This window comes from Periplaneta americana, chromosome 17 (genome assembly GCF_040183065.1).
Source record: "Periplaneta americana isolate PAMFEO1 chromosome 17, P.americana_PAMFEO1_priV1, whole genome shotgun sequence".
NCBI classification, from domain to species: domain Eukaryota; kingdom Metazoa; phylum Arthropoda; class Insecta; order Blattodea; family Blattidae; genus Periplaneta; species Periplaneta americana.
This window is the reverse complement of record NC_091133.1, coordinates 105,542,895-105,570,811: the sequence shown is the minus strand read 5'-3', so window position 1 is coordinate 105,570,811 and position 27,917 is coordinate 105,542,895. Positions and strand designations below refer to the sequence as shown.

At 37.9% G+C, this 27,917-nt stretch overlaps 1 protein-coding gene across 6 annotated transcripts in view; it reads right to left on the bottom strand.

Annotated features, from left to right (window-relative positions):
* gpp (DOT1 like histone lysine methyltransferase grappa) overlaps positions 1-27,917 on the bottom strand; it is a 227,313-nt gene that overhangs the window by 103,618 nt on the left and 95,778 nt on the right. For all 6 annotated transcript variants that reach the window (XM_069816090.1, XM_069816093.1, XM_069816092.1 and 3 more), the window contains one exon: positions 26,302-26,365. In XM_069816090.1, coding sequence (XP_069672191.1) covers positions 26,302-26,365 — 64 coding nt within the window. The remainder of the gene's footprint in view (positions 1-26,301; positions 26,366-27,917) is intronic.

Here is a 27,917-nt window from a genome sequence, read left to right as displayed (position 1 = left end):
AACTTCTTTTATGTCTGTCCAATATCCTTCTAATTGTAACATACATTGATACTTACTGGATTTTAAGGATCCCGGAGGTTCATTGCCGCCCTCACATAAGCCCGCCATTGGTCCCTATCCTGAGCAAGATTAATCCAGTCTCTACCATCATATCCCACCTCCCTCAAATACATTTTAATATTATTTCCCCACCTACGTCTCGGCCTCCCTAAAGATATTTTTCCCTCCGCTCTCCCAACTAACACTCTATATGCATTTCTGGATTAGCCCATACGTGCTACATGTCCTCCCCATCTCAAACGTCTGGATTTAATGTTCCTAATTATGTCAGGTGAAGTATACAATGCGTGCAGCTCTGCGTTGTGTAACTTTCTCCATTCTCCTGTAACTTCATCCCTCTTAGCCCCAAATATTTTCCTAAGAACCTTATTCTCAAACACTCTTAATCTCTGTTCCTCTCTGAAAGTGAGAGTCCAAGTTTCACAACCATACAGAACAACCGGTAATATAACTGTTTTATAAATTCTAACTTTCAGATTTTTTGACAGAAGACTAGATGACGAAAACTTCTCAACCGAATAATAACACGCATTTCCCATATTTATTCTGTGTTTAATTTCCTCCCGAGTGTCATTTATATTTGTTACTGTTGCTCCATTGATAGCTGAAAAATTTAAACTGCATACATACAGTATATCTGCCACAAGTAAATATCAATTAATATAATTAAATTTTATTTTTAAACAATCCTAGTGGCCTATTTTTTCTATTTTTTTTACTTGTTTTTTTAATGACGCTGTATTAACTACTGGGCTATTTAGCGTCGATGGAGTTGGCGATAGTGAGATGGTATTTGGCGAGATGAGGCCGAGAATTCGCCATAGATTACCTGATATTCGCCTTACGGTTGGGGAAAACCTTGGAAAAAACCAACCAGGTAATCCAAGACGGAATCGAACCCACACCCGAGTGCAACTCCCTATCAGCAGGCCAAGATGCCTGTGACCTGAAATCTATGATTATCTCTATGGTACCGAAATGGTTAAATTTCTGTTTCCATGCGTAACAGACTAACGGAGTTGTATCTGTGGACAGGCCTGAATTCTATGATTATCTCTATGGTACCGAAATGGTTAAATTTCTGTTTCCATGCGTAACAGACTAACGGAGTTGTATCTGTGGACAGGCCTGAATTCTATGATTATCTCTATGGTACCGAAATGGTTAAATTTCTGTTTCCATGCGTAACAGACTTAACGGAGTTGTATCTGTGGACAAAGTCAAGATGCCCGAGGATCTTTTTCCTTCACACCATCGTCACTCTCATCTCAATAGTATTAACACGACACGGTGTTGGGGTGTAATCTACAGATGGCATCAGACTAAGGCCACATAGTACACTTTCCGGGAGAGTGACAGGACACTCTAGTGAGAATCCACCTAAGCCTATGTTGAATCGACAGATGACACTACATAGCTGAATCACGATATACATATACAGAGAGCGGCCTGACTACAACATCCCTAAATAAAAGAGTGGTAAAGCACAATAAGCCCATTCGAGGATGCGATGATAATCTTCGGGTCCCTCCTCCGTATAAGGGAAAAACATATTTAGTACGTATCTCCCCATATTTGCTACTATGGCCGTCTTTTCAATGTTACCAACTGTTACCAGAGATCAATGAAGTAGGTAAAATCACAAAATCAACGGAAATAATTTGATTGATCTAATACTGAAATGTATTTTGTCTCGCAACATGAAATTAATACATTTGACTAAATATAGTGCTTTCATTTTACGAGGAAACTTCACATCATTCCGCCGCCGGCCGACTTCCTGCTCTCCCGGCTGCAGAGTGGGAAGCCAGTTCTACAGAGTTAAAATTTTACATAATACTCGCTGGTAACTTTCGTTTCATGAACGTTTGCAGCTTTTCAAAGGCAAACGATGCTGTCAACCTAACAGAAAGTAACTGCCAGTTGTATGTCAGTGTCGATATTAGAAAATAAAGTTGGAAAAAGAAAATTCAACCTATTAACTAGAAAATCGCTATGTTATTATGTAATAAGAGGGAAAATGGTTAGGTTTTACCCTTCGGGTGTAAAGTAAAACGATCAGATTATACATTTACCGCTTTCCCGAACGTTTCTGAAAATTATATTAAGAATATATTTTCCTTCATAAGACAATTTTATTTTTTTATTATTCAACTGATGCTCCTGCATTATATTCTTAGCGTATTAAAACACAGTTCTTTTCAATCCGTCATGTCCACACCTATGGAGTAACGGCCAGTAACGGTCAGCGCGTCTGGCCGCGAAACCAGTTGGCCCGGGTTCGAATCCCGGTCGGGGCAAGTTATCTGGTTGAGGTTTTTTCCGGGGTCTTCCCTCAACCCAATATGAGCAAATGCTTGGTAACTATCGGTACTGGACTCCGGACTCATTTCACCGGCATTATCACCTTCATATCATTCAGACGCTAAATAACCTGAGATGTTGATACAGCGTCGTAAAATAACCCAATTAAAAATCCGTCATAACTTGTAAGCTTTACTGCCATCTGCAGACATTAAGACGTCCAAACTTAGATTTCGTTTGATAGAAAACTGATCCATGGTTAGTATTCCTTCTTCCTAACCAAATATTCGCTATTGCATTCATGTACAGGAGATAAAGAATAGAGCCAAACTAAAGCTTGACGAACAGGAGTTACTGTTGCCCAATCTATTTACTGAAGATAACAATCAGAATAAAAATACCGTCGACCTCAAGACAGAAGGCTTTAAATCCTTCAAAGAGGCATATAACATAGCTTAACCTCTCTTCCTGGTATCACAGTTGTCCGTGCCAATGAAGAGGCACGCTAAATTTAAACCATGTATCAGGCGCCGTGGCGCCCTGGCATGCGAATGGACACATCGAAAAGCCGGGCAATGACCGCATCGCCACAAATAACGACAGGGCTATATTTACTGAGGTTTAAAGGGCAGCACGCGGCAGATCGATTCCAAGTGCAAGGAGACAGAGGCAGGGCCGCAGTTGCCCAAACCTAGTACGACGGAAAACACAATGTATTGACTTGCCTCGCGTTATAACGGGCGAGGTGAAGTGTGGCAGTGCAGCGCGCCAGAAATCAATAGGACGCCTCAACCCGGACTTGCAAATAACGCGCGACGCCGACGCCGACGCGGGTGGACAGCTGCTTCCAAGACGTTAACGACCTCTCGGCCGACTGATGCGCATCTGCTGTTGGGACTTCACGAAGTCACTGGTTTACTAGTCCAAATGGTTACTACTGGTTACAAGCCAACATCCTACTAGTTCTAGTACATTCGGTTTCAGCTTAGGAAATCCGAGACTTCCGCAAGATAAACAAGATAGACGATAGAGTAAAGCTGTGACTCTTAATCGGGGAGCCGCGGCCCTTTGGGGGACTAAAGAGTAAAGCAGCAACAGCAGTAATTTAGCAGTAGTAAATTTTACTTGAAGCAAGTAGAGCGATCGGTTTGGAAGTAAATCCCGAAAAGACAAAGTATATGATTATGTCTCGTGACCAGAATATTGTACGAAATGGAAATATAAAAATTGGAGATTTATCCTTCGAAGAGGTGGAAAAATTCAAATATCTTGGAGCAACAGTAACAAATATAAATGACACTCGGGAGGAAATTAAACGCAGAATAAATATGGGAAATGCGTGTTATTATTCGGTTGATTACCGGTTCTTCTGTATGGTTGTGAAACTTGGACTATCACTCTGAGAGAGGAACATAGGTTCAGGGTGTTTGAGAATAAGGTGCTAAGGAAAATATTTGGGGCTAAGAGGGATGAAGTTACAGGAGAATGGAGAAAGTTACACAATACAGAACTGCACGCATTGTATTCTTCACCTGACATAATTAGGAACATTAAATCCAGACGTTTGAGATGGGCAGGGCATGTAGCACGTATGGGCGAATCCAGAAATGCATATAGAGTGTTAGTTGGGAGACCGGAGGGAAAAAGACCTTTAGGGAGGCCGAGACGTAGATGGGAGGATAATATTAAAATGGATCTGAGGGAGGTGGGGTATGATGATAGAGACTGGATTAATCTTGCACAGGATAGGGACCGCTGGCGGGCTTATGTGAGGGCGGCAATGAACCTTCGGGTTCCTTAAAAGCCATTTGTAAGTAAGTAAGTAAGTAAGTGGTGGTGGTAGTAGTGGTAGTAGTAGTAGTAGTAGTAGTAGTAGTAGTAGTAGTAGTAGTAGTAGTAGTAGTAGTAGTAGTAGTTATTGAAATTTAAACATGTCTTTCGCGTTAAATAAAAACAATATTAAATTACTGTATTTAGTTTTTAAATTGATCGATACCTAACGTCAACAAACACGACAGTATAAAAAAAAAAAAAAAGACTGTATTACTCCGCCGAAATATTGACACCAGATTTCACATTACTATGTTCTACAATATTTTGCTCTACACCTTAGACCAGAGGGCCGCACTGAAGTAATGTGAAAGAAAAGAGGACCTCGTCATCAAAAAGGTTGAAATGTTGGCATATATCGCAAACTAGTTCTAACTGCGTAGCTACTACTCTAGCATGAACACCATTGAAAAGCGGAATACAAAATACAGACGAGTCAAACTGCATGTGCACAGTAGGGGTGAAGGTAGAAGATGCAGTTTTCGTTGTCAGTAAGACTAAGAAACAGGACGGCATTAATGGAATCCAATGTACTCGTATGTACCATAGGCATATTACATACAGCCTAAATTTACACCACACTGCCATCCCGAAACAATGTAGGCTACTTTACCATGTCACAATAAATACGCACGTTCTGAAATTGCATTTTTAGTTCTCAGAAACGTTCAAGCAATGCGTGTTTCAAGAGACCAAAATATTTTCAGCACAGTTCGAGTTTCTCATCCCTTTCCTGTTTCAATAGTTTTTTTTAATAGTTATCTACGTAAATATACACAGTTATCAAGTGCCGATGAAGGTTTTCCGCAACTGTAATGCGAATGTCACGAAAATTATGACGAATCCTCGGCTTCATATCGTCACATCATCTCGTGTATAACATGTTTCCCTATATATCACAGAAAGGGTTTTATGAATATTATTCGATATCAATGGTGAATTTAACCGGGAATTATCCATACGGAACACAATTAGTCCGCTAAAACATTAAACATTTTATTTCCGCAGCTATGTCTTTTTCTGTTTTAGTAAGAGTCCACAATTTTTTGGCTGCATATACAAAATGAATCGTAAATAATGTCATTAATTTCAGGGGGTTATTTTTTGGATTGTTTCAAACAAAAAAGTTTTTAATTTTGCTCGTGTTTGTTTGCTTTTCGACATAAATTATTTTATATGAAATATTTCATAGCGCGTTTTGGAAAATCCATTGATTTAATTCCCAATATGCTCAGTCAATTTAAGAGAGCAGTGTATTATGATGATTGATTGAAAGAATTTTAGGTTTGTCTTTAAATGCGCAGAAATTTGATCCGAATAAATGTAATATTGTAAAATTCCTTTGCAGGACGGAAAGTTACATTTTTTTGTTCAGATCAAATATCTGCACATGTAAAGGACATTCAATCACTTATTATCATAATACGCCGCTCTTTTAAATAGACTGAGCATATTGAGAAATAAATCAATGGCTATTCCAAAACACGCTATGAAATCATCAGACAGAAGAAAAACAAGATCAATAATCTCTATGTTTATGAAAATACTATTAGATGTAGACAAAACAAAGAGAAGCGAGAATATAGTACTGTGTGTAATACACACACACACACACACACACACACACAAAGGTACAGGTCATTCGAAAATATTAATAGCAATACTGCTAGTATTCAGCTCCCCTAGCGGTAACTAAAGTAAGCTGACAGTATGAGATGGAGTAGTGCCTGATGTGTTATCTGTAAGTTAAGCGCGTAAGATACATCTCATTTACACTCTATAGCCTATATGAAGTTATTGTAATGAGACTTTCTGCAATACCCTAATGCCAAAAATGTAAACAAAACCAGGAACCACGTGTTTTTGTTGTTCGTGATAATGAAGGTGTATTAATCATTCATTCTGTTCCAATCGGAATGCATATCACAAACACTTTCTGGAACACCATTTACGACCGGAAGAGCCGAAATCTCTTGAATAACTATCCCTTTGTGCTTAACGATAGTCCTCGTTGTCACGTAGATGCCCAAGTGGTCAGTTTACTTAACGGATTGAACTGGGAAATTCTAGAGCATCCTCAGTGTTCTCCGGATACGAGTTCCTGCGACTACGACCTTTTCCCTAAGATGAAAGAATCACTGAGAGGGGTACACTTTAAAAATAAACATGCCATTATAACAGTTACAGGGTAGGCAGTTAGAAGCTTAGAGAATAGCAACCGTCGTCTTCCAGAGGTGTGGTGACGGTTAGGCCAAGGGACACTGGAGGAGATTACTTTTAAGAACTGCAAATATGCCAATTGCGAATAAGTCCATTAATGTTTGTTCTTAATTAAGGTGTTGTCACTGGGTTGTAGAATTACCCATGTGTGTATTTTTTTTCACTCCCCCATCCCCTTTGCACAGTCCACGCTGTCGGTGAAATATTGATTTCTCTCTTAATAAAACTCAGTTTTGGGAGCGGTATAAACGTAACTCTGTACGAATCTCAATGCCTGGGAAAATCTCTGAGCAGAAGAAAATGTATAGGACATCAACACCGATGCGGACAATTCGACAAAACATGTAGTAAAATGACAAGTTGTTTCTTTTTTCAGTTACGGCGTAAAAATACAACAAGGAAGTGTGTCATTTTCTGCATATTGTTTATATTTATACAGTACTCTTATCAGCTCCAATTGTGCATGTGGTGTGAAACAAGGAAGAACTTTCCGAGAGGTGAACAACACCTCTTATCTACAGACGACGAGAGAAACGTAGTTCCCACTGCGATAGGCTTGGACGCATTATTATTTGTGGGTCAGTCAGTCAGCCATCCTGAAATTGGTGTAGTCAACCGGAACATGATGAAATGTGCAGCGCTTTCAATGCCGGGTAGGTCCTGTCCTGGCCTCAAGAAAGCATCGGGCGGGCCATGGTCACGGCCACTGAACTAAGCAACAGGAACTGGAACAAGGAACGAAAGAGTGAAGCAACCAAGGGCGCAGTATCGAATTCTTGCAGCTGTGACGTAACAGAAGCATGCGGATCCAACAGGCGGCAGTGGAGGTCGGTCGGTGGTTTTATTCATTCGCCACGCCATGTAGGCGTCTAATAGACATGGAGGAACAACTGCATTCTTTACTTAATATATGCTCTTTATCGACTGACAATTGTATAAAAACACACAGGCAAAGAATAGATCTCCACTATGAAAACCTGTTAAAATATAGGCTTCGTGACATAGAAGAAGAGACCGTCTGGTATGTAATTTATGGATGAGCCTTCACGATGGTCCAGAGGTTAGATGACTGAATCACAATCCTGTGAATCCGGGTTCAAACCCCAGCATACACCCGACTTATAACTTGTGTGGCCCAAGTAACACAAAACTTTCTGCGGAAGCTCCGGTTCGCCTGTGGGAATCTCAACAAATCTTCATCAACATCTCATCTCATCGCGAGTGTAGCGCAGACCAAACTCCTATGGCATACCCTGGACAACGATTGTCGGTAAATTATTCTACAAAACTGACTTCATACAGGTGAATGACGAATAGTCAAGTGCCTGCCATTTGTAAAACAATAAAATTATGGATGTCGCTCATATAAGCCACAGAAAGCATCACCTGTTCGATTATATATATCAGGGACAGACAATAACACCAAACGGGATTATGGGCAAGTTTCTGAAGAAGAATGACTTTTAAGAAAGTTTCAACCACAGTTTCTTAAAGGTAATATCTGGCCTGGTGGGCTAGTTAAGCTAACCAAAATATAGTTCAATTCATACAACGAAGCAAGGTGATTTTTTTTTCTACAGTACTTCTTATATGTGTTCCTGCTACTACGACATCCACTCTTACTGAAAAGATGCCCACGAAATCTTATGTCGTACGCATTCTCAACATGCAAGAACAAATCACTTTCTTCACCTATGCTCAGGGCATAATTTGCACTTCGCGAAAGAGTAAGAGGAGGGTGAAATGTACAGAAGAAATGAAGCTGTGATGGAAAGAGTGGGTGCAGAAAGAATAATGCTGAAACTGATCAGGATGAGGAAAAGAAATTGGTTGGGTTGCTGGCTAGGAACAAATTGTCTACTGAAGAATGCACTGGAAGGAATGGTGACCGGGAGAAAAGCTTGGGGCAGAAAATATCAGATAGACGACATTAAGATACTATGGATCACATGCGGAACTTTTTTTACTTGATTATTTAACGACGCTGTATCAACTACTAGGTTATTTAGCGTCAATGAAATTGGTAATAGTGACATGGTATTTGGCGAGATGAAGACGAGGATTCGCCATAGATTACGCGACACTCACCTTGTGGTTGGGGAAAACCTCGGAAAAAACTCAATCGGGTAATGAACCCAAGTCCGTGAGCAACCGGATCAACAAGTTATCGCCTCAGCTACGCCAAGACTCGTATGCGGAGATTAAAGGCTGGTTCACAATAAACCGGGAACGGAAACGAGAACGAGAACGTAAATGTTAAAATACATTTATTTTAACATTATTTCCGTCCTCGTTTCCGTTCACGGTTTATTGTGAACCAGCCTTAAGAGGAAGACGGAAGAGGGAAGATTGAAGGAACTGGATCTGCGGTGAAAAATCTGGCGTTGGGCAAAGAATGAATGAATTATCACTTTCACTGACCTTCACGTATTCTACACACTAATCGCTTGATTTCCTTTACCAACACTGCTTTCAAAATGAGAGTAAAAATAATCTTACACAACAGTATAATAAGTCAAAATTAATGGTTCAGTAAGAGCACGTACTGGTCCTTTTCTTTTCTGGGCGTCAAGAATAAGCCGATATTTGTGTAACATAAATTATCATACATGATCAATTTATTACCTTTGATAATAATTAGATTCCGCCTTTCTGAATCATTTCATCAACAGTGTCTTTGGTTAGGATATTAGAACCTACGGTCTATCCTCTTTTCAGCTCAGGAATGATGATTTTGGCGCAAAACCCCATGGAGGGTCAAGGACGATTGCTGGCCTCACGCCCTCATGCCTTAGCAGACGTAAACGATCGTCAATCAATACGGAAGCAGTGTGTACCCAGAACGACGATATTCCCCCCCCCCCGCCGTTACAGCTGGCGTAAGATATCGCGTTACGCTACTAAATTTAGCTCTCCCTCATTATGTTGAACATCGAAATTTCATGTGTCCCTTATGAGGATTCGAACCAGCGCGAATTCCGCAACGCTAAGCCAAGACGTGAGCCTTGAATCACAGCCACAGTACAGGACTTTTTTTTTTTTTTTTTTTTTTGCAAAATGCTGTACAACTCTCCAAATGACGCCAATAGTAAAGTCGCGATATGACCACAGCAGTTAACGCGACTATAAATAACTCGTATACATTTTCTGCAAAATTCAGTTTTAATGCCACCGACACTGACCAGTCTTTGGAGTTGAAAGCATAGATAAATAAGGATATCATAAAGAGAATAGCGAATATGTCTGAACCCGTTAAGTATCTATCAAAAGAACTGAACAAAGAAATCCCAGAATGAAAGACTTTGGGAGTTTTCCCACTGGAGCAACTCTCAATCGCAACTGAAACGAAACTAAGTTGTAGTTGCAGCTTAATTGCGTTGAAAATTCATGTCTGTTCGCACCAGAGCAACTTTTGAGTTTAGTGATTGCATATTTGATATCATGTTTAGCTTGTAAGTAAGCCAACAAGAGTTACCAAAATAATCAAGACACCCAGTTGCTATCAACAAGTTGATCAACTAAAATCGAAGTTGAGTTGAGACTGAATGAATGGGAACGTATGCGTCTCGTTCACAATGCTGTACTCTGCAGCTGCGATGAAACAGAATTGAACAGTGATGCCAACTTAGCCACTTTATGGCTAGATTTAGCCTTTTTAAAATGGCAATCAGCCATTAATTTGCGAGAAAAGTTATTCCTAGTCATTTTTATAATATGATTTAGCCATTTCTAGCCATTTTCAGTTTTCACTAATTCTTAAATCAAAAGCACAAAAATATTTAAACTAGTTCAATTTTCTGTAACCTCTCTCTTCCTCAAAGGTCCAATAAGTTAACACATATGAGTCATGTTTTGTCATCTTCAAAGGCCAGCCTCTCTGCACATGACGCCCGTAGGCCTACTGCGCAGTTTGGATATCGGAGAATTACTGCGTTTCTACTTAATCACTGCATCATTATTTGAATTAGAGCTGTAACATCCAGGCAGTGACCACTTATCACTCTACATAATGTAACTGTTAAGTGTGAAAGAAACTTTTAAATCAATTACATAACCTACTACTGATCTGATGTTAGAGCTGGACTTTAAAGAAAATATTGACGAAATTGGAAACCAGTGGCGAAATATCAGCTACATCAGATGGCCGAATAAGACATGTACCTCTAAATTCTGCCAAGAAGGCAGTCAGTGTCAGTACAGTGAAGCCGGAGGCCAAAATCCTTTTTCGGATTTGGTCTCACTAGCATTTCTCGTCTTCACCCTACCACATCTAACGCGGGAATAGAGCTGATTTTCAGCTAGGTAAACATAGTGAAAAATAAGCTTAAGGCAGATTTAAAACAAATATTCTCTCTACTATTCTGAACTTAGGTTTTGGGTTGAGACGTATGCTATTTTTCATACTGAAATAAATGCTGTTTTTATACTAAGTCCCAGAAGAAATACTGAAGCTTTCTGACAGAAGAAGATAATTTATTTTTAATAGGTGAAGTTTTGTATTTTTATACGAGTGTTAAAAATGTATAATTTAGACATTTCTGGTCTTTTTGGTAAGCCGGTTTAGTTTATTTTACTGAGTGATAGTTGGAAAAACTGGTAGAATTGCGATTGAAAGTTGCTCCACTGGGAAAGACAAAGGTTGGGCCACCAAGAAGCTCACGCGGTAGGTGTCTATTCGGCGAGAAGAGGCCGATAATTCGCTGCGAGATTACAAGACATTCGCCTTACAGTGTGGAAAAAATAAACCCAACCAGGTACTTAGCCCAAGCCGGTATCGAACCTACGCCCTACGCAATTCCTTATCAGTGGGTAAATGCGCTACTGCCTGAGCTATGCCGGTGGCTAAATGTCATGTTGTACACTAGAAAATGAAATTGTGAAATCTGTGGTGGACAAAAGCACACTTGGAACTAACCTACTTGCATTTTCACATTTTACCCCCTCCTTCCCTATTAAGCTATTTCACTACTCAATTTGCTATCGTCTTCAGGTACTGAGAATAAAGGTGGGGAAGGTATATATGATCGAGCTCATAAAATATACTAGTGTGGACGATGACTTACTGCCATTGTGATGTGTCCATATAACAACATGCAAAAATGAACTAATCGTGAGAGGAGCCCGTGATCTTTGACCAATCTATACCTCAGCCGAGCTCAGAATGGTTTTAAAATCTGCCACACGGATTGCAGCATTGACAAATATGGCTAAAGCAAACTCAACTAGTGCTGATGGAAATTTGGCAACATCGTTAAATTGCCGCGGAAATCTAACCTGGATCACTTCAATGAATGGTTGCGAAAATGAGGTCATTCTTCTCTGAGTTAGGTTGGGGAGAGGAGTTACGAACACGTGCTTGCCGGCATCGTAAAAGTGCCAAATGCATTTTCTGGCCGGCTGCTCTTTAAATAGAAGTCTGAAACACATGCGCGCATAATTTGCTTCCCAGAAACCGTTAACCGTAAAATAAAACGCTTTCTTAATAAATCTGAGTTTTAAAGGAGAAGAAACATTACGCTTGCTTATGTAAATAAAAATATACAATCAGTGATCACACACAATATCAAAATATGCATTTACATGAATGGATTTAAATCTGTCAGATTAAATCATAATTTTCAAAAATATCACTTTAAACATGTTCCAGGATACATGTTTAGGATGGAACGTTTATGCGCTTGACATTCGAGAAATCTGGTCACACTTTCTGTTAATACGGTGTCATTAATTACAGTAGGCGTAAGTAGTTTCGAATCCAGCGAGCCGTGATAAAACATAAAGGGGAAGCGAATGTGACACACTGCATTCATTTATTCGTACACAAATGGGGTGACCGATAAATGTTTTGAGTATAAACAAAAATAGTTACTTTCATTCATTCATTCATAGTGTTCTGTCCAAGGACAGGTCTTTCACTGCAAACCGCATTCTCCAATCTTTCCTATTTTCTGCCTTCCTCTTTGTCTTCTCATATGATCCATATATCTTAATGTCGTCTATCATCTGATACTTTCTTCTGCCGCGAACTCTTCTCCCGTTCACCGTCTAATCCTAAAATACTTAATTGTGGTATTAATTTCCAAATGAATCCAATGCTCTGTAATAGCCTAATGACATTATCTACAATTTCAAACGACTCATTGGCGTCATATTGATGTGTGAATCCTTTCGACTATCAATTGTTTTGTAGGTCTCGAGACTAGGTCTCATGGAATGAGGAAGCAATGAGAAAAACAAATATTCTGGTCTTAATTAAGGATGAACACGAGGATTAGGAAATTAATAGCAATAATGCAATATAAATAATAGGCTATGTAGTCTAATGATATTAAGCACCGTTAATATCACTAATAAAATAAAATCTTAGAAGTTAACCTTAAAAATAAATGTACATTTACAAGATTTTAGTTAAAATTAGCTTATGACATATTTTAATCTAGAAATTTAGAGTAATATACATGAAATTGTATGATCTGCAGGGAATCTTTAAGAACTTGATGATGAGTTTTTAAATTTCAAAAAATGGTCTTCTTAATTGTTTTAAAAATCATATGTAAGTTTTGATAAAGAACCCTGATCGCCTGAAAGCAAACCTATTACTGAAAAGTTGGAGAGGGATGTTATACCACTTATTTATACTGTAGATTTGTTATACTTTGGCATTAAAGATAGGAAATACAAGACTTTAAATCAGCGGTCATCAGCATACTGCACTCTCGGGCTCTTACAGTACCAGTGTGCAACCGTGGCTGCTGTCTCCCTATCCCTTCTGCACGACGGAGCATATTTTGTTGCATTCTATCCGTTTCAGCGAGTGCTGACGACCACTGCTCTAAATGGTCCCCTTTTCATGATGAACCTGATGAGCCTGGTCGAGATCTCTTTGCATACGTATAGTTGAATCTAAGATAACTTTTTGTTGTCTGTTTATTGCTATTATATCTGCTCTTCAGTAAAAGTCATCTTCAGAAATGCAGTGGACATTTTCAAGAACGTCCCAACCTCTTCCAAAGAAGACAATCCTTGTTAAATTTAAATACGGTGAATATAAAGACAGAAATGAAAAAAATATATATATATCAAAATGTTATTTCAAATTCCAAACGTCCTTATAATCCCAGCCATACTTCCAATAACAATCATGAACAGCACAAACGTTTCACGCAATTATAGGGGCACTTTATATAAATTACAATTTTGTTAATAACGCTATGAACTGCATCGAAATCGTTTAATATTATCTTTGCAACATATGTGCAACAATCGGCTTAGTCGTATTACAATCGTTGTTGACAGCTTTCCAATGTTAATTCAGGAGGCCATGAAATAAACAGACTTTAATGTTGTCAATGGCGCTCTAGATACAAGATGCAGAACATGGAGTGTGAAGCATATCTGGACAGAGAGACCTTCCCAAGGCGAATGGTCGACAGGATCATCAGAGAAGCGAAAGCTTGGCTAGGGATAGAAGAAGAAAGGCGAGCGGAAGTTTGCCCGGACATCGAGTGGCCCTCCAATGAGGAGTTTACCACAGACTTGGGCTATAGTAAGCTGCAGGAATACATCTCGACCTGGACTCGCGACGACAGCTGGCTGCACTGCATCAACTTGGTGGAGTGGCAGATGGACGCCGCCTGCGACTTCTACGTGTACAAGGTGTGCTCCGCTCACTCCTTTTTTCTTGAAAGCGATTGCTTCTCATGCTATTTCTCGCACAGCTTCCGGTCGATATTAATGCAAACGTAGAACATACTAAATAACCATTGTAAAATTAAAACAGCTTAAAATTATTTTCATCACAGTACATTATGACGGACGATGTGAATTATAATGAAAATTAAAACCAAAGGGGTAATAATTATGGCTACAGTATATTCAGCGCATTTCGAACTGGCGGATCAAGGCAACGTAGTACAGTGGCATCATTTTATTTTTACTTCAATTTTTATTGTACCTAAGTTTTTAATGTACTTCACTCCCACCCCTCCTACTAATGAAGTTTCAACTGTTCTCCAGACAGAATCAAGGCCGCATATAGTAAACAGCACTGAGCTATTGAGTATAGTACGTTCCAGAAATATGTTCGCGTTTTCCAGTGACGAAAGAACTTTCAATATTGAATCATATTTTCGCATAGGTACAGTCCGTATGCCTACGTCGCATCCCGATTTCCCCCACCTGCTTCTGCACGCCCCTCTGTAAAAGCAGGGCTGTCTTAGCTCTTTTCTGAAAACATTAATTTCTGTTAGGAATTGGACGTTTACGTAATATTATACAACTGTTTAAAATAACTTAAATAAAAGGGCCTCGTTAAGTAATTAACTGTCACGTGAGTTCCCCCTTTCTACGATCCTGCGGCATAACCACTTGAACGGACAGTAGATAGCATGTCTGAGTAATTTTATCTGTGCGGGTCGGACAGAAGTGAAGATGGAATTTACAGTACATAAGGTACTCTTTTATAGAGTAGGTACAGAATTATTTCAACATGAGTTACTAGTACGAAGTACGAAACTGGCAATTGGAATTAGATGCAATAGTCTATAGTGCGATAATATGCACAAAAGAACTGAAGCCTGTATCGAAATGAACGGCCACTGTTTTCAAAAATGTGTTTAAATATCCATATTATGATTATTTTTCAATTGAACTTCATTCTCTATATTGTACGCTAATGTGCTGTAGACAGTATAATATACACTGCATAATGAACACGTTCGCATGAATAGCTCAGTTCGTGAGTAAAAACACTTATTCTTAATACAGTACTGCATTTTGATTAAACAAAAACTTATGAAAATTATCGAACTCAAAATCGCGATATTTCCTAGTTTACGTAAATGGATGAACTACTTTTCTTCCCTCCTATACCTAGTAAAGTGATTTGTTTGTGTTTTACGCCGGTATCATCGAACTCCAGTCGTGGAAGGAGGTAGCGAACGGTGTTTCCGGTTCTCTAAAGGTATAGCCAGGTTAATATTAAAAATGTTAGTAAAAATAAAATGATGTCCCTGTACAAACCACGCACGAGTCACTGAATTGAACTGTGAACTGAAGCACTAGTAATTCCGGTTATCCCAGCTGACTTTAGTTGAGAAGAATGGTCCAGGATTGGGAGTAAGTACATGTGGCAAATGCAGTCCACCGCTTGACCTTGATCAGACAGTTCGAAATGTGCTGAGTATAGTATACAACTGACACTTTGTAGCATCTTATAAAATCACTCGTATAACGTACGAATTACTTTAAAAAAAAACTATGTGAACGCTGTGGTAGCTATAAACCCACCCAAACACCCTAAAATTTATATTTTCCTTATATATTGGAAATTAGCGGTAAATTGATAGCCGTGTCCATGATACTTATGTCGGTTTTCTTTCAACTAATAAAGAAATTTCTGTTGATTTTTGTTCTTTAGACCAGGACATAAATTCAAGAAATAACTGATTACATTTAAATAAATAAATAAATAAATTGCCCTGGACCAAAGAATTTAGAAGCATCTTCCGTTTTCAATTGAAGAGTCCACTGCAAGAATGATGGATGTCACTTTCTTGTCGAAAATGAACCAAGACTGTCAATGCATAGCTTAAGACATATAGAATGTACTTATAGAGTTATATGGCATTAACACTGATAGTCATTGTCCAGTATTGATCGGAAAATCACAGTTAAGCTTTGAGCGCTAAGCATTTCAAACTTTCAATTGCTTCTCCTGCAAAATGTATTCCGAATGACATCCATCATTCTTGCAGTGGACTCTTCAATTAATTTGATCTCCAAGGCGCTTGCATTCTTCCTTGAGAGTCAATCGACAATATTTGCGGTATAAATAAAGAAATAACTTACCTTCATTGCCCTGGACCAAAGAAAAAAATCAACAGAATTTTCTGTGTTATTTGAAGTAAAACCGACATAAATACAGGAAAACACGTGTCCTATTAATTTACAAAATTACCAACCATATTCACTTTCGACTGCTATCTTTCTCGTTGTGACGTAAATTTTTCAAGGGTTTCAATACATGTACGGTCTTACTAATAAACCGTGTATTATTTTTATACCAGACTTATGCAGAGTTGAGACAGAAAACGTTACTAATAAACCATGCATAAGCGATGGATGTGTAAACAGTCTGTAACTATACAATGGGAATTGCTTTGTTGTGGTTATATAGACGAAACCCCTTGCTTAAGCGTTGTATATAGAGAAAAAATGGCCGCCCCTCTAACAGCTGTTCGTATCGACTGTCATTTTATGATGATGGATGCCTTGTAACCACAGAAAAGCACACCAAAGAGCACAGAATAAGTAGAATAATGTTGCTGTAGCTTGTACTCTTTGACCAAAATATAGTGTGGTAATCGATCAGAGCCAGTTGTACTATCGATACTTAACACGCCACACTACAGCGCTCTACTGGATGCAATAGAGAACCTCAGATATTCTATTACCTTTCGTAATGAAGTAATGACGAAACTATGACGTAGCTATGTAACAGTTATACTGTTATACACGACGTATGTAGTGATTATTAGTAAGGAATTTACACACGACGTATAAACGAGCTACTCATTGTATAAGTATAAGACAGTTAAACGTCTGTGTATAAAGTTTTTATTAGTAAGACCGGTAGAGGATATGCTAATATGAGAATATGCATTGCAGCAACCTTGTCAATCCTCGAACTATCACTCCATTGTATTTTCGGTGCAGGAAAAATGCTCGTGTATAAAAAGACAGTATCGTAAAAGTGTTTTCCATTTCTATTACCCTTTCTTTCACTCTTCTCGTCTTTCAAACGACGTCACTATGCTACGCGATGATACGATATAGATCCCTAGAAGCAGATTTTTAAGTCTTGTCAAGATGGAAGTTTAAAAAAATTATAGAAACGCATGGAACAATTTTTATTTTGTCTTCTCTAGACATTACATTAATTTTCTGTGTAGGCCTATATTCGTGACTTATTTAACGAGCAAATGTGGCTTCTGTAATGCTGTATGTTGTTAAGTGCTGTGAAGGTGGTGTATAATGTGATAATGGTGATGTAAAGTGGTGATATTAGGCTGTTTGTGCTTTGTAATGACAGTTTATGTATTTCGAGAAGTGTCTTCAGTCACTCGTCTTCCAATTCTACAGCTCCACTTGGACATCTCATACTTTTATCGCTGCAACCAATATTAAGGCTGGTTTCTTTTAAGGCTGGTTCACAATAAAACCGGAAACGAGAATCGGAACGAAAACGAAAACGATAAAATTGTTATAATGTGTACATTTAAATGTGGGCATTCACAATTAACGAAAAGCTTGCCGGAGCCCAGGATCGGGAACGGAGAGTTGGCCAGTTTCAACTTTGGCGTTCACGTTTCCGATCACAGCCCACTAGATTCATTCTATTGCCATCTAAAAGCAATTTTGTCGTCATATATTTTGTAGCAAGAAGACCGTGACATAACCTATGCATTATTTTGTTCTGTGCTGTGCATCATGGAGCAAGTTTTATTTGATGAGATTCTAATATTGAGTGTTGAGGAAAATCCTCACGTTTACGATAAGCGGCGCGTCTCATATAAAGATGAGAAAATGCAGGAGAATACGTGGCTTTCAATAGCTGGATCTTTGAACACCGATCGTAAGTGAATCATATTTTATTACTGTATTGGTTGTATTACACACTACATATTCGTGCTTCAATTCAATAACTACTGTTGTGTTAATTTTTGTTCTATTACAAATGTTTCTTCTCTAATTATTTTACGTTATGGTAGACTTAAAATAGGTTGTGATAATAAAGATGAATTGGGCATATTTATAGTACCGTACCCAATGAAATGTTTCAGTTGAAATATCGAAGTTCCTTAACCTGTGTTTATGTTGGCTGCCTTGTACTCATGAGAGAACGTCATTGGTCAATTATACACAAATAACATCAGAATTCGTAATATCGACTTTACATATCGTTATTGACATGCATATCGATATGCATAATCATCTACGTTCTCAGTTTGTTGTGAATCAAAAATTTTCATATTCACGTCCTCTGCTTCTAGTTTTCATTCTGGTTCTCGTTCCCGGTTTATTGTGAACCAGCCTTTAGTCTGTCACACGTCTTGGAAAGAATTGTGAACAAGATTATGGGCGACAAACACAGAGTTGTACGAAATCGAAAATAATACGTCGTGGTTGTTTCGAATCATTTTAACTCAGTAGCTCACAGAATGACGTGTAAGGCCAGCGGCAAAAAACGGTTGCGGAGACAATTCTTGGATTCGTAAATGAAGCATACCGTTACGCGAAAGGCCAGAATGTCGACTTTCCACTAAACAGCGTACAAACCGAATTTGTGGATAAAATTATGATGGGGTAGGTTTTCTCTGAATATTCATTCTTCTGTCACCAGCTATTTTCCTATAATTCACAACAGTCCTTGTAGGAAATGTAATTGCAGCGGGAAATTATTGCATCCCACAGCTTCCCCAGAATAGTAACGCAATGACAATTTTACGGCAAACGTTTCTGAAAGAAAATGTTCATGGGAATTCCCACAACTACGTGTCAATGCCAGAGTCTTCAAGTACCATACATAAAATAAATGCTATGTTTTATTTAACGACGTTCGCAACTGCCGAGGTTATACAAGCGTCGCCGGTAGTGCGGAATCTTGTCCCGCGAGAGTTCTTTCACATGCCAGAAAACCTACGGTACTGACATGAGCTTGTCGCATTTAAGCACACTTAAATGCCATCGACCTGGGCCGGGATCGAACCCGTAACCTCGAGCACAGAAGGCCAGCGCTATACCAAATGCGCCACCCAGCCCGACAGTACCATATATGTAATGATGTCTTAACATAGCAATGTCAAATTGAGATTAGGCTTGATGTAATTTTCGACAATGAAGGTGTAGTCAAATGATGACTGCTACGTATGATACACTCATAATAGATATAGCCTACAATACTAAGATATTGTTAGAATTTTGCTAACTGCAATTTTTTAAAATATGATCAGTCATGGTAATGTCAATAATAAATATATTCACCTATAATGTCAAAATGGATTAACATTACACAATAAACTACTGCGTTTCCCTCCAATATTACCATGTATTTTGGTTCAATGTCTTTTCTTTTTCAGTATTACCAAAATAATGTGCCGACTATACAAACTTACGTAACTGCAAAGGTATTTAAGTTGTCCTTATATCCATAGTAATGTCATTAATACTAAAAGACAGTTTTCAAAATTATATTACAGTTTATAAGAATATATCAACTTTATGCTGCATTATTATTTCAGATATTCCACTTTACAAACCTATTAGGTACTTAATTCCTTAATTACATTAATATGTAAAACCGTAAACGGAAAGCTTTAGAAAATTTACAAGTCGTAAAAAATAAATAACAAGAAGAAAAATAAAAAGAACATTAACAAGTGAAAATTGTAACAGGACGCCAGTAGGAATGAAAAATTGGTTCAAAACAAGGGTGTGTCCTGTCGCCAGTTTTGTTTAATTTAGTAATGGACGAAACTGAAAATAAAGTCACAGCTCACAAACATGGACATAAAGGGAGAGAGACCTACTGTAGGTAGATTCCAGGCCTCAGAGTTGTAAGTGGAGAATTAAGAGGCCGAATAAGTGACAACACCAAGTAACATTAATAAAAAAATTAATAAACTTAGAAAACAGCAGGCTCAAATGGTTCGGACACAAAAGTGATGAAAAATACAAGACTACCAAAAATAATGTTAAATAAAAGTGAAAGGAAAGCAACCAAGAAGAAGACATAGCAAAAATGGACAGACCAAATTAAGGGAAACCTACTGGAACGGGGATATGAATGAGAACAAATACAAAGAAAAGCCTGAAAAGACAAAGACAATTCGAGGCATAGTTGGAATAGACCTTCCGAAAGGAGGATACGATAAGAGGATGGTGATGGTGGAGGTGTGATGATGTAAAACCAGACACTAATCTACTAGTCTGGGGGGGGGGATCATCGTGCTGGATCATATCTCCGTTCTGGTTGGATGATCGTTCACCTCTGTCGAGGCATGGGGTTAAGGCCAGCAAGTGCGTAAAGCCAACAACTTTCCCCGCAAATTTCATTTCTCTAGTTTGTAGCCTTCCTTCAACAGTCAGTAAATTTTCTAGCATATCAGTCGTGAGGCCCAAGCAAGGATGGCAAGGGCAGTGCCCTTTTGCATGCGACTGTTATCGTCACAGTTTATTCCACCGTAGTAGATAGGCAACGTAAACAAACAGTCCCCCCCACACATTCAGGTAAGCACGTGGTGAATTGACGCGTATATTATGTCTTTCAAACAAGTTAGATATAAATGCATGTACAGCAATAACATGGTTTAGTTTAAACATAACACAATTACTTTAAGGCATACATGGGCACAATTTTCGGTTACGTGAGGCACTCGATTTGAAATAGTTTGTTTACTATGAGAGGAGACTGCAGAGTAGGATGGGAAATATAAACTGCTGTGACCTGCGTCACCTTATCGTGATCGCTAAGGCGGTCAGTGGCGAATTATTTGGAAAGCGCTTGGTTAATGTGTGACTCTCGAAAACTTTTATTCAATTTGGCAAATAAATTCGGCAGCTTTAATCATAAACCTCTTTACTGTTTCTCCGTCGCTGAATTGATTTAAATCACAGGCGAGAAATTGCGTAACTAGCCAATAGGCTAATATTCCAACACGTTGTCTACGTTTATTTTCTTGAATATTCTGGCGTTTATCAAGATTACTTAATAGATTTCCACGTTCTCGACCTAAAATAACTTCAGAAAATCATATTTCGTTTTCTACGCACATTTAATTTTTTTTTATAAATTTCTTTTGGAAATAATACGTACAAACAACATTTAATTCCTCGTACCTTTTAATGCAGCGTGTTTAAGGCATAATGTAGTATTTAGTATACTATGCAAATGTTAAGATCGTAAATTTTCTTCGGAATAGTACGAAAAAATAGCATTTTATTTGTCTTACCTTCTAATTCAGCATGTTCTTTATGACATAAGGAGTAATGTCGTTGTTTATTAAATCTATTAATGCCTAATAGGATTTTCGAGCATAATATACATCGTATGTTCTCCCATTCTAAACAGCAAAAAAACTCTTCTTCCCATTTCTCATGAAATAATCGTTTTCTAACGCGTACACACTGCTTTGATAATGCCATTATGCCACCACTGATATTGCTTATGAAACTGATATAGCACCTACCCACGCCTACGAGCCACGTGAGGGAGGAAAGGGGTCTGTGAAGATGATGTCACTCAGAGCGATAAGCTCTGTGAAGGTCAGTGAGGCACAAATTCTCAAGTGAGGCACGGTGCCCAAATGCTTTAAGGCATTGTACTACAATGAAGAAGTGACAAAATACAACTTCCAATGCAGTATACGAAACGGCTAGCTGCAACAGATAACCAGAACCTTAAAGGGTCACATTTTACAGAAAACAAAACAAATGACCTGATATTAATATTTTTATAATACAAATTCAAATCTTATACAGTAATTCCAATAACAAGCAGAGGGCATGGTTTTGGGATCACCAATTTTATTACACTGTTTTGAATATAAGTGAAGTCGAATTATACTAAATTCAAAGGCTGCAGATATACTGACAGCAAATGTCTGATCGTTAATATACAGTTGCCCCTAAAAATTTCGTTTGGTAGACATCCCTTCCCGCAAAATAAAATGTTATTTTTAACACTTGTATCGTAAATCACTATTTTGTGACTAATTTTAAGTTGGGTCGCTCCAGCTCTGGTAACAATGGTTAACAAACCTATTTAAAACTATTTTTAATTAATGACGTGTTCACTACAAAAAGACCGTTCTGGAGTTTGGAGGTTCACTGCGACCTTTTCGGATTTTGTAAATGTAAAGCTGTTTTCCACATAGGAATAAATCTTCACCCGCAACATAGTTCGAGGAATACTACACCATTTCCAATTCTAACTACAAGTTAACAGCGTTCTTACTGGCCCGTAGGTAATGTGGAGCATGCCTACCAAGACCTACCCGACCCCTTATGCAGTGGCGAGTATGTTCTTCACTTTTGAGGTGTCCCGGATAAAGCCGGCCTACTGCCCTGTAGAAGTGAGTAACCAGCCTTCCACGCCAACCGTCTCTGCCTCGTCATAAATTTCAAATGAACTAGCCTAGATTTGAACTCAGGTCTTCAGCATTCAAAGCCAATGCTGTAACCCTTAGGATAAGAACCGTGTACCAACGAATAGCAGTGAACTACAATTATTCTACCAAAGTTCACGTCAAAATAATGACGGGGTGAACTAAATGTCAAATTAAACTCGGTACAATATAAAATCAATTTTACTACGAACATCGTCTACCGTGTATACCCAAGCCGTTATAAGTATGCACTTGACAGTAGCTATTTACGTTGGCAACCCTTCCCATTAAAAACTGAAGAACGCTACGCAGTAGCCTTCTGAACCAATCAGAATGTAACACTTCCTATCAGCTACTGCTACGGGAAACACTAGTGTATTGTCGGTTTGCTACATCCTGTGTTGCATGGTGTTACTATCACGTGCATAATTGTTGCGCTGCTATGAAATGTAATAACAAAAGACGTTGTTCGGACAATAACTCATGGAGTGACAATCCTTTGAGCAAAGACGTAGCATTAGTCAGGCGTCAGAATTTGTGCGAAGGACTCGATATCTGTTATGTAATGGTCATTGTGGCAACGTCGAATCTCTCGCTATCAACAACCAAAAATGTATTTCAAAATAGGCTTAAGGACTTTACTAATAGACGGTAATTATACACAGTATTAAAGGGTGTAATTGATATTTTGTTATTGAAGTGTTGTATCAGTGGAGAATTATGTTGTCTCAGTGAAGTGTGTTGTGTTAGTGAAGTGTGTTGTGTCAGTGAAGTGTGTTGTGTACGTGAAACGTGTTCCTGTCAGTGAAGCTTTATAGTTTATAGTGGCAGTGCAAAGTATTTGAACAGTGAAATGTTTTTGAAGTGTTAGTGAAATCAGGATAGAATCAGTGAAATGTGTCGTAGTTCCAGTGCAGTGAGTGAGTTGACAGCGAAATGAGTGTAGTGTTGAAAGGTACTTGTGCAGATATGAACATATCATACTCGTGGGTTTTAGTTCGAACTTAGGTTTAAGGTACAAATTAGATTTACTTTAAATGTTATTTTAAGTAATCGTGCTTCATTTAATTTAGGATGTTCCCTATTATTATTATTATTATTATTATTATTATTATTATTATTATTATTATTATTATTAATCATTGTTAGTGTTAATTATTAGTATTATTATTAATTGTATTTTTTATTAATTGTTTACTATTGTCATTATTGAGTGTAATTAGTTACCACTGCCACCGGGTATATACCCATTGCAGTGTGAATAAATACATACATACAACATTACGCAAAGCTGTCAGGTGCATAGTTACGACGACTTGGATATAGCTTGACAGAATGGAAAGATTGGAGATGGTTCCAAGGAATTCAGTTATGTTGATGTTAAAGTGGCTATTTCCATCCGAAATTACTTCCATTTCATCACAATACTTCCTCTAAACTCGATATGACGAAAAAGAACAATATTTCCCTTTTAATTCTTGTCTTAACTTCCAGGTTAAGTTCGTGTACGAGGCCTCTCGGTTCGTGTACCAGCCAGGACGAGCGAACATCAATGAACAGAGACTATATGACATCATAGATAGCAAGATCAAAATGTTCAGAAATACTGAGTTTTGAGATGGCATCGTGATTCCATCTTCGAGGCCCGGGTCGGACACAGCTGCGAGATCCGTTCTTGTTTTAAGCGCAATTATTCTCTAAAAGCACTTCCTGGGCATAGTGCAAAATATTTCACATCGATTAGTCCTTACATACGTAACGGGCTTACAAAGCAAACACGGCGAAGTTCATTCTCAACTTCAAACAAGTGTCGACGTTTTCTTGTTTTTGAAACGCAATTAGGCCATTTAATTCCAATCTCCCAAATGTAAATCGCATTGTATACATTAAAGGTACGTTTTCCTCGGTGCGACTATTGCGATGATCGTTCAACGATGATCGTGCAACGATAATCGTTGAGCACTATTTCTTTGTATTTTCTATGGAGCTGTTTTCCTCCGAGCGACTGCCGCGACTCTAGAAAATACAAAGAAATAGTGCTCAACGATTATCGTTGCACGATCATCGCAATAGTCGCACCGAGGAAAACGTACCTTAAGCGACCTTCATATTTTAAGCGTCTTTTCTGATTATAGATGATAATTGAATTCGAGTAATTTACATTCGTCAACTAGCACGTGGAACGATTCTTTTAGTCAAAATTATTACTTCGTACTGTAACAAAATGCAAACGCATTAAACTCTATGTAAGAAATTCTGCTTAAAAGTGAATAAAACTCATGACGAAGGAAGTCTAGCAGAGAATAAACCAACTTATTTAAAGTATAGGCCATTCGTTATCTCGTGAAACCTACTTGCGCGTGAGGGAAAGAATAAAATGGACTGGAAAGCTTTCCGCCCTCGCTACGTTTCCACTTGTATTCGTAGCTAGCTAGCTCACTTACCCCCCCCCCCCAGATGGTTCTTACTATATGCTACGCATGAGATAACGAATGACCTACCTATAAAGACTACTGCGGGATTGGTTTTAGTCTCAAGTGCGGAATATTTAACTATACAAGAGAGTCCCGATTATCCGGACAGTTTTTTTAATTATAAAAGTAGGCTACAGTACTGAACAATAATAAAGTTTTTTAAAAACAATTACATACTGTACTGTAATATGAATAAAAACTCTTTTACTCGTATTATGTCCATATGAGTACTGGGTCCGATCATTGAATCTTTAAAATTACAGGATCAAAAACCACATAGTGCTCTCACTCTCCGTATTATCCGGATTTTTTTCTTAACCGGACTGCCCTCGGCCCTTGTAGTCCAGATAATCGGGACTGTACTGTGTTTAAATTTAATTATATAGTATATATTAAGTCATATACAATTTGGTCTAATTCTCCAACGTCTTCGAACACATTACTTTTTCGGCAGAATCTATCTCCCATGCCAACCAAATCATAATAGTCATGATGTTCACTACTATCCCGACTATCTTTCTGCAAGACAGATTTAGGGAGAAACTGACGGGGCTGACTCGGCTACTGGCGGATCAGAACACAGCAGTAACAATAAGACAATATTATTCTGATGGAGTGTAGCAATCTCTGCCATTTCCCGTCTCTCTCAGTCAAAGTTCCCTGACAAATATCACGTCCAGTTCTCCTTTAAAAAAATATGTCTTTAGGTTTATAAGTAAACTTTTTTTACGTCAACAACTAGACTAGATTTCAAGAGATAAACCATTCTAACTGTGGTTTTTCGTGAAGTTTCTAATGCGTAAGATACATGTCGAATTTAAAACAGAAGAAATGTTCTATGGACCAACCTGCCCCAAATAAACTTATCCTTTCCAAATTCATTTTCACTTTTGTTGATTGGTAGTGTTTCTATCTCAGTGACAAGAACTAAGAAAAGAAATCAGGAGAGAGAGAGACAAGTTCCCGATTATTCATGTAATATTAATTCACGTCTGTAATTCCACTTCTGATTACTGTGGGAGATACTGATGTTGACTGAGATAAAGCATAGACCTAGCCACGTCTGTGTCTTGTGATCTAGCCTAATTTGCTTAATCATCTCCCTCTTCCATCTTACGCTACATACCCCCTTCGGCTTTCTTACTCCGTTTAATATTCTGTATAACACGATGTTATCTTTAGGAAAAATGTTCATAAGCTTTCCAAACTGTGATATTTCTCTGTGTAATCTGCATTTTAACACTCACCAACTGCACAATGCTGTCGATGGCTCGGTTGTACCTGTCGCATAGTCCCTTCATACTCTCGTAACTGCAACAAACAAAGACAGACATACTTGTAAAGCCAATATATGGACTCCATTAAAACTATCATAAACCAGAAGTCAGCAATCTACTTCAAGAAATCTCTCTTCTACGGCTTTAAATGCTCACACAAACAGTACTCGTTATCAAACGTGTGACTGCATTTTGTTGCTCTGATTTACTACACAAGTCTGTTGATAAAAATTTACGCATACTTCGATAAGAATAACGAATACTAGGTAATTGTAATTACCATTTCAAGGCGAGCAAGAAAATTCATGTTGGACCAATATGCAAAGCAAGAGATAAGGCTCTTTAGATTCAAAATTATTTGTGAGTGCAAAATTAATGTTTAAACACTAATAGCGTTGACACAACACCATAAAGTTATTTATCCAAGTAATTAGCAGAGTTAGGAAGTTGGTACCGAAACTGTTAAGTTGTGTGAGCTTGGACTGTATCTGTACTGAATGAAAAGTAGTTGCGCAGCTCTAAATATCAATGAATCAGGACAACAAACATGCACAGCCGAGTGGTAACCAAACTTGTGCTCCAATCGTCCACGGCCTTAGAACAAGAATATAATAAACTAATAATATAAAACAACAATAGCCTAATGCGATTATAAATTTCGTAGCTTCCAATCCAAATTAATTTACCCATACATACAAAAATAGCATACAGTACAAAATATACAATTATGAATCTAACCTCATTATATTATTCTAACAAATAACAAGGAACATTTTCATTTTATCAAAAGAAATACTCCTTTTGTGTTCAGAAAAAAAAATTGTACTCTGAAAATATTCGTTGTACGTCACAAGACGTTACTGGAGCAAATCTTAAATATGATATAGTATTTCTTACTATCATCAGGTGAACAACGTTGTGAATCTAATAGTGCATCTCGTATGTGGCACATAATATTAAACTCATAATTGTTTTCAAGAAATTTTTTCATTTATATTGTAACTAGCTGTACCCGTGCGCTCCGCTGCACTTGTTAGAAATAAATATAAAGTAATTACATAATTAAAATAGGACATCTGGTCCAGGGAACATTCGTATTTGATAGAAGGATAAACCGTTTAATATGTTACTTAATTTCAATTGTATTTAAATAATTAAAATGCGATGATTTTGGTCCAGATACCACTCATTTAGTGTAATGATAATTCCTTTACCATGTTTCTTAATTGTTATTAGATGCAAATAATTAAAATATGATCATTTGATTCAGAGAACATCCGTTTTTGGTGCAATTTGGTCCTATCAAAATTTTGCTTGAAATAAAACGTATCGGAAATAATTTTTAAAGAAACTTTTGTTATGTAACATTTTTCACAAAAATCAATAATAAGCGAGATATTTCGGTTTATTTAATTCAGGCCCCCTTGTAACCCCCCTTTTAAATAAAGTATTTTAAATGCCATATAGCCTAAAATCTAAGTTACAACAAACTTAATTTATATTCCAATTTTCATCGAAATCCGTTCAGCCATTATCGCGTGAAAAGGTAAACATCCAGACAGACAGACTTAAATATCAGTCCTATC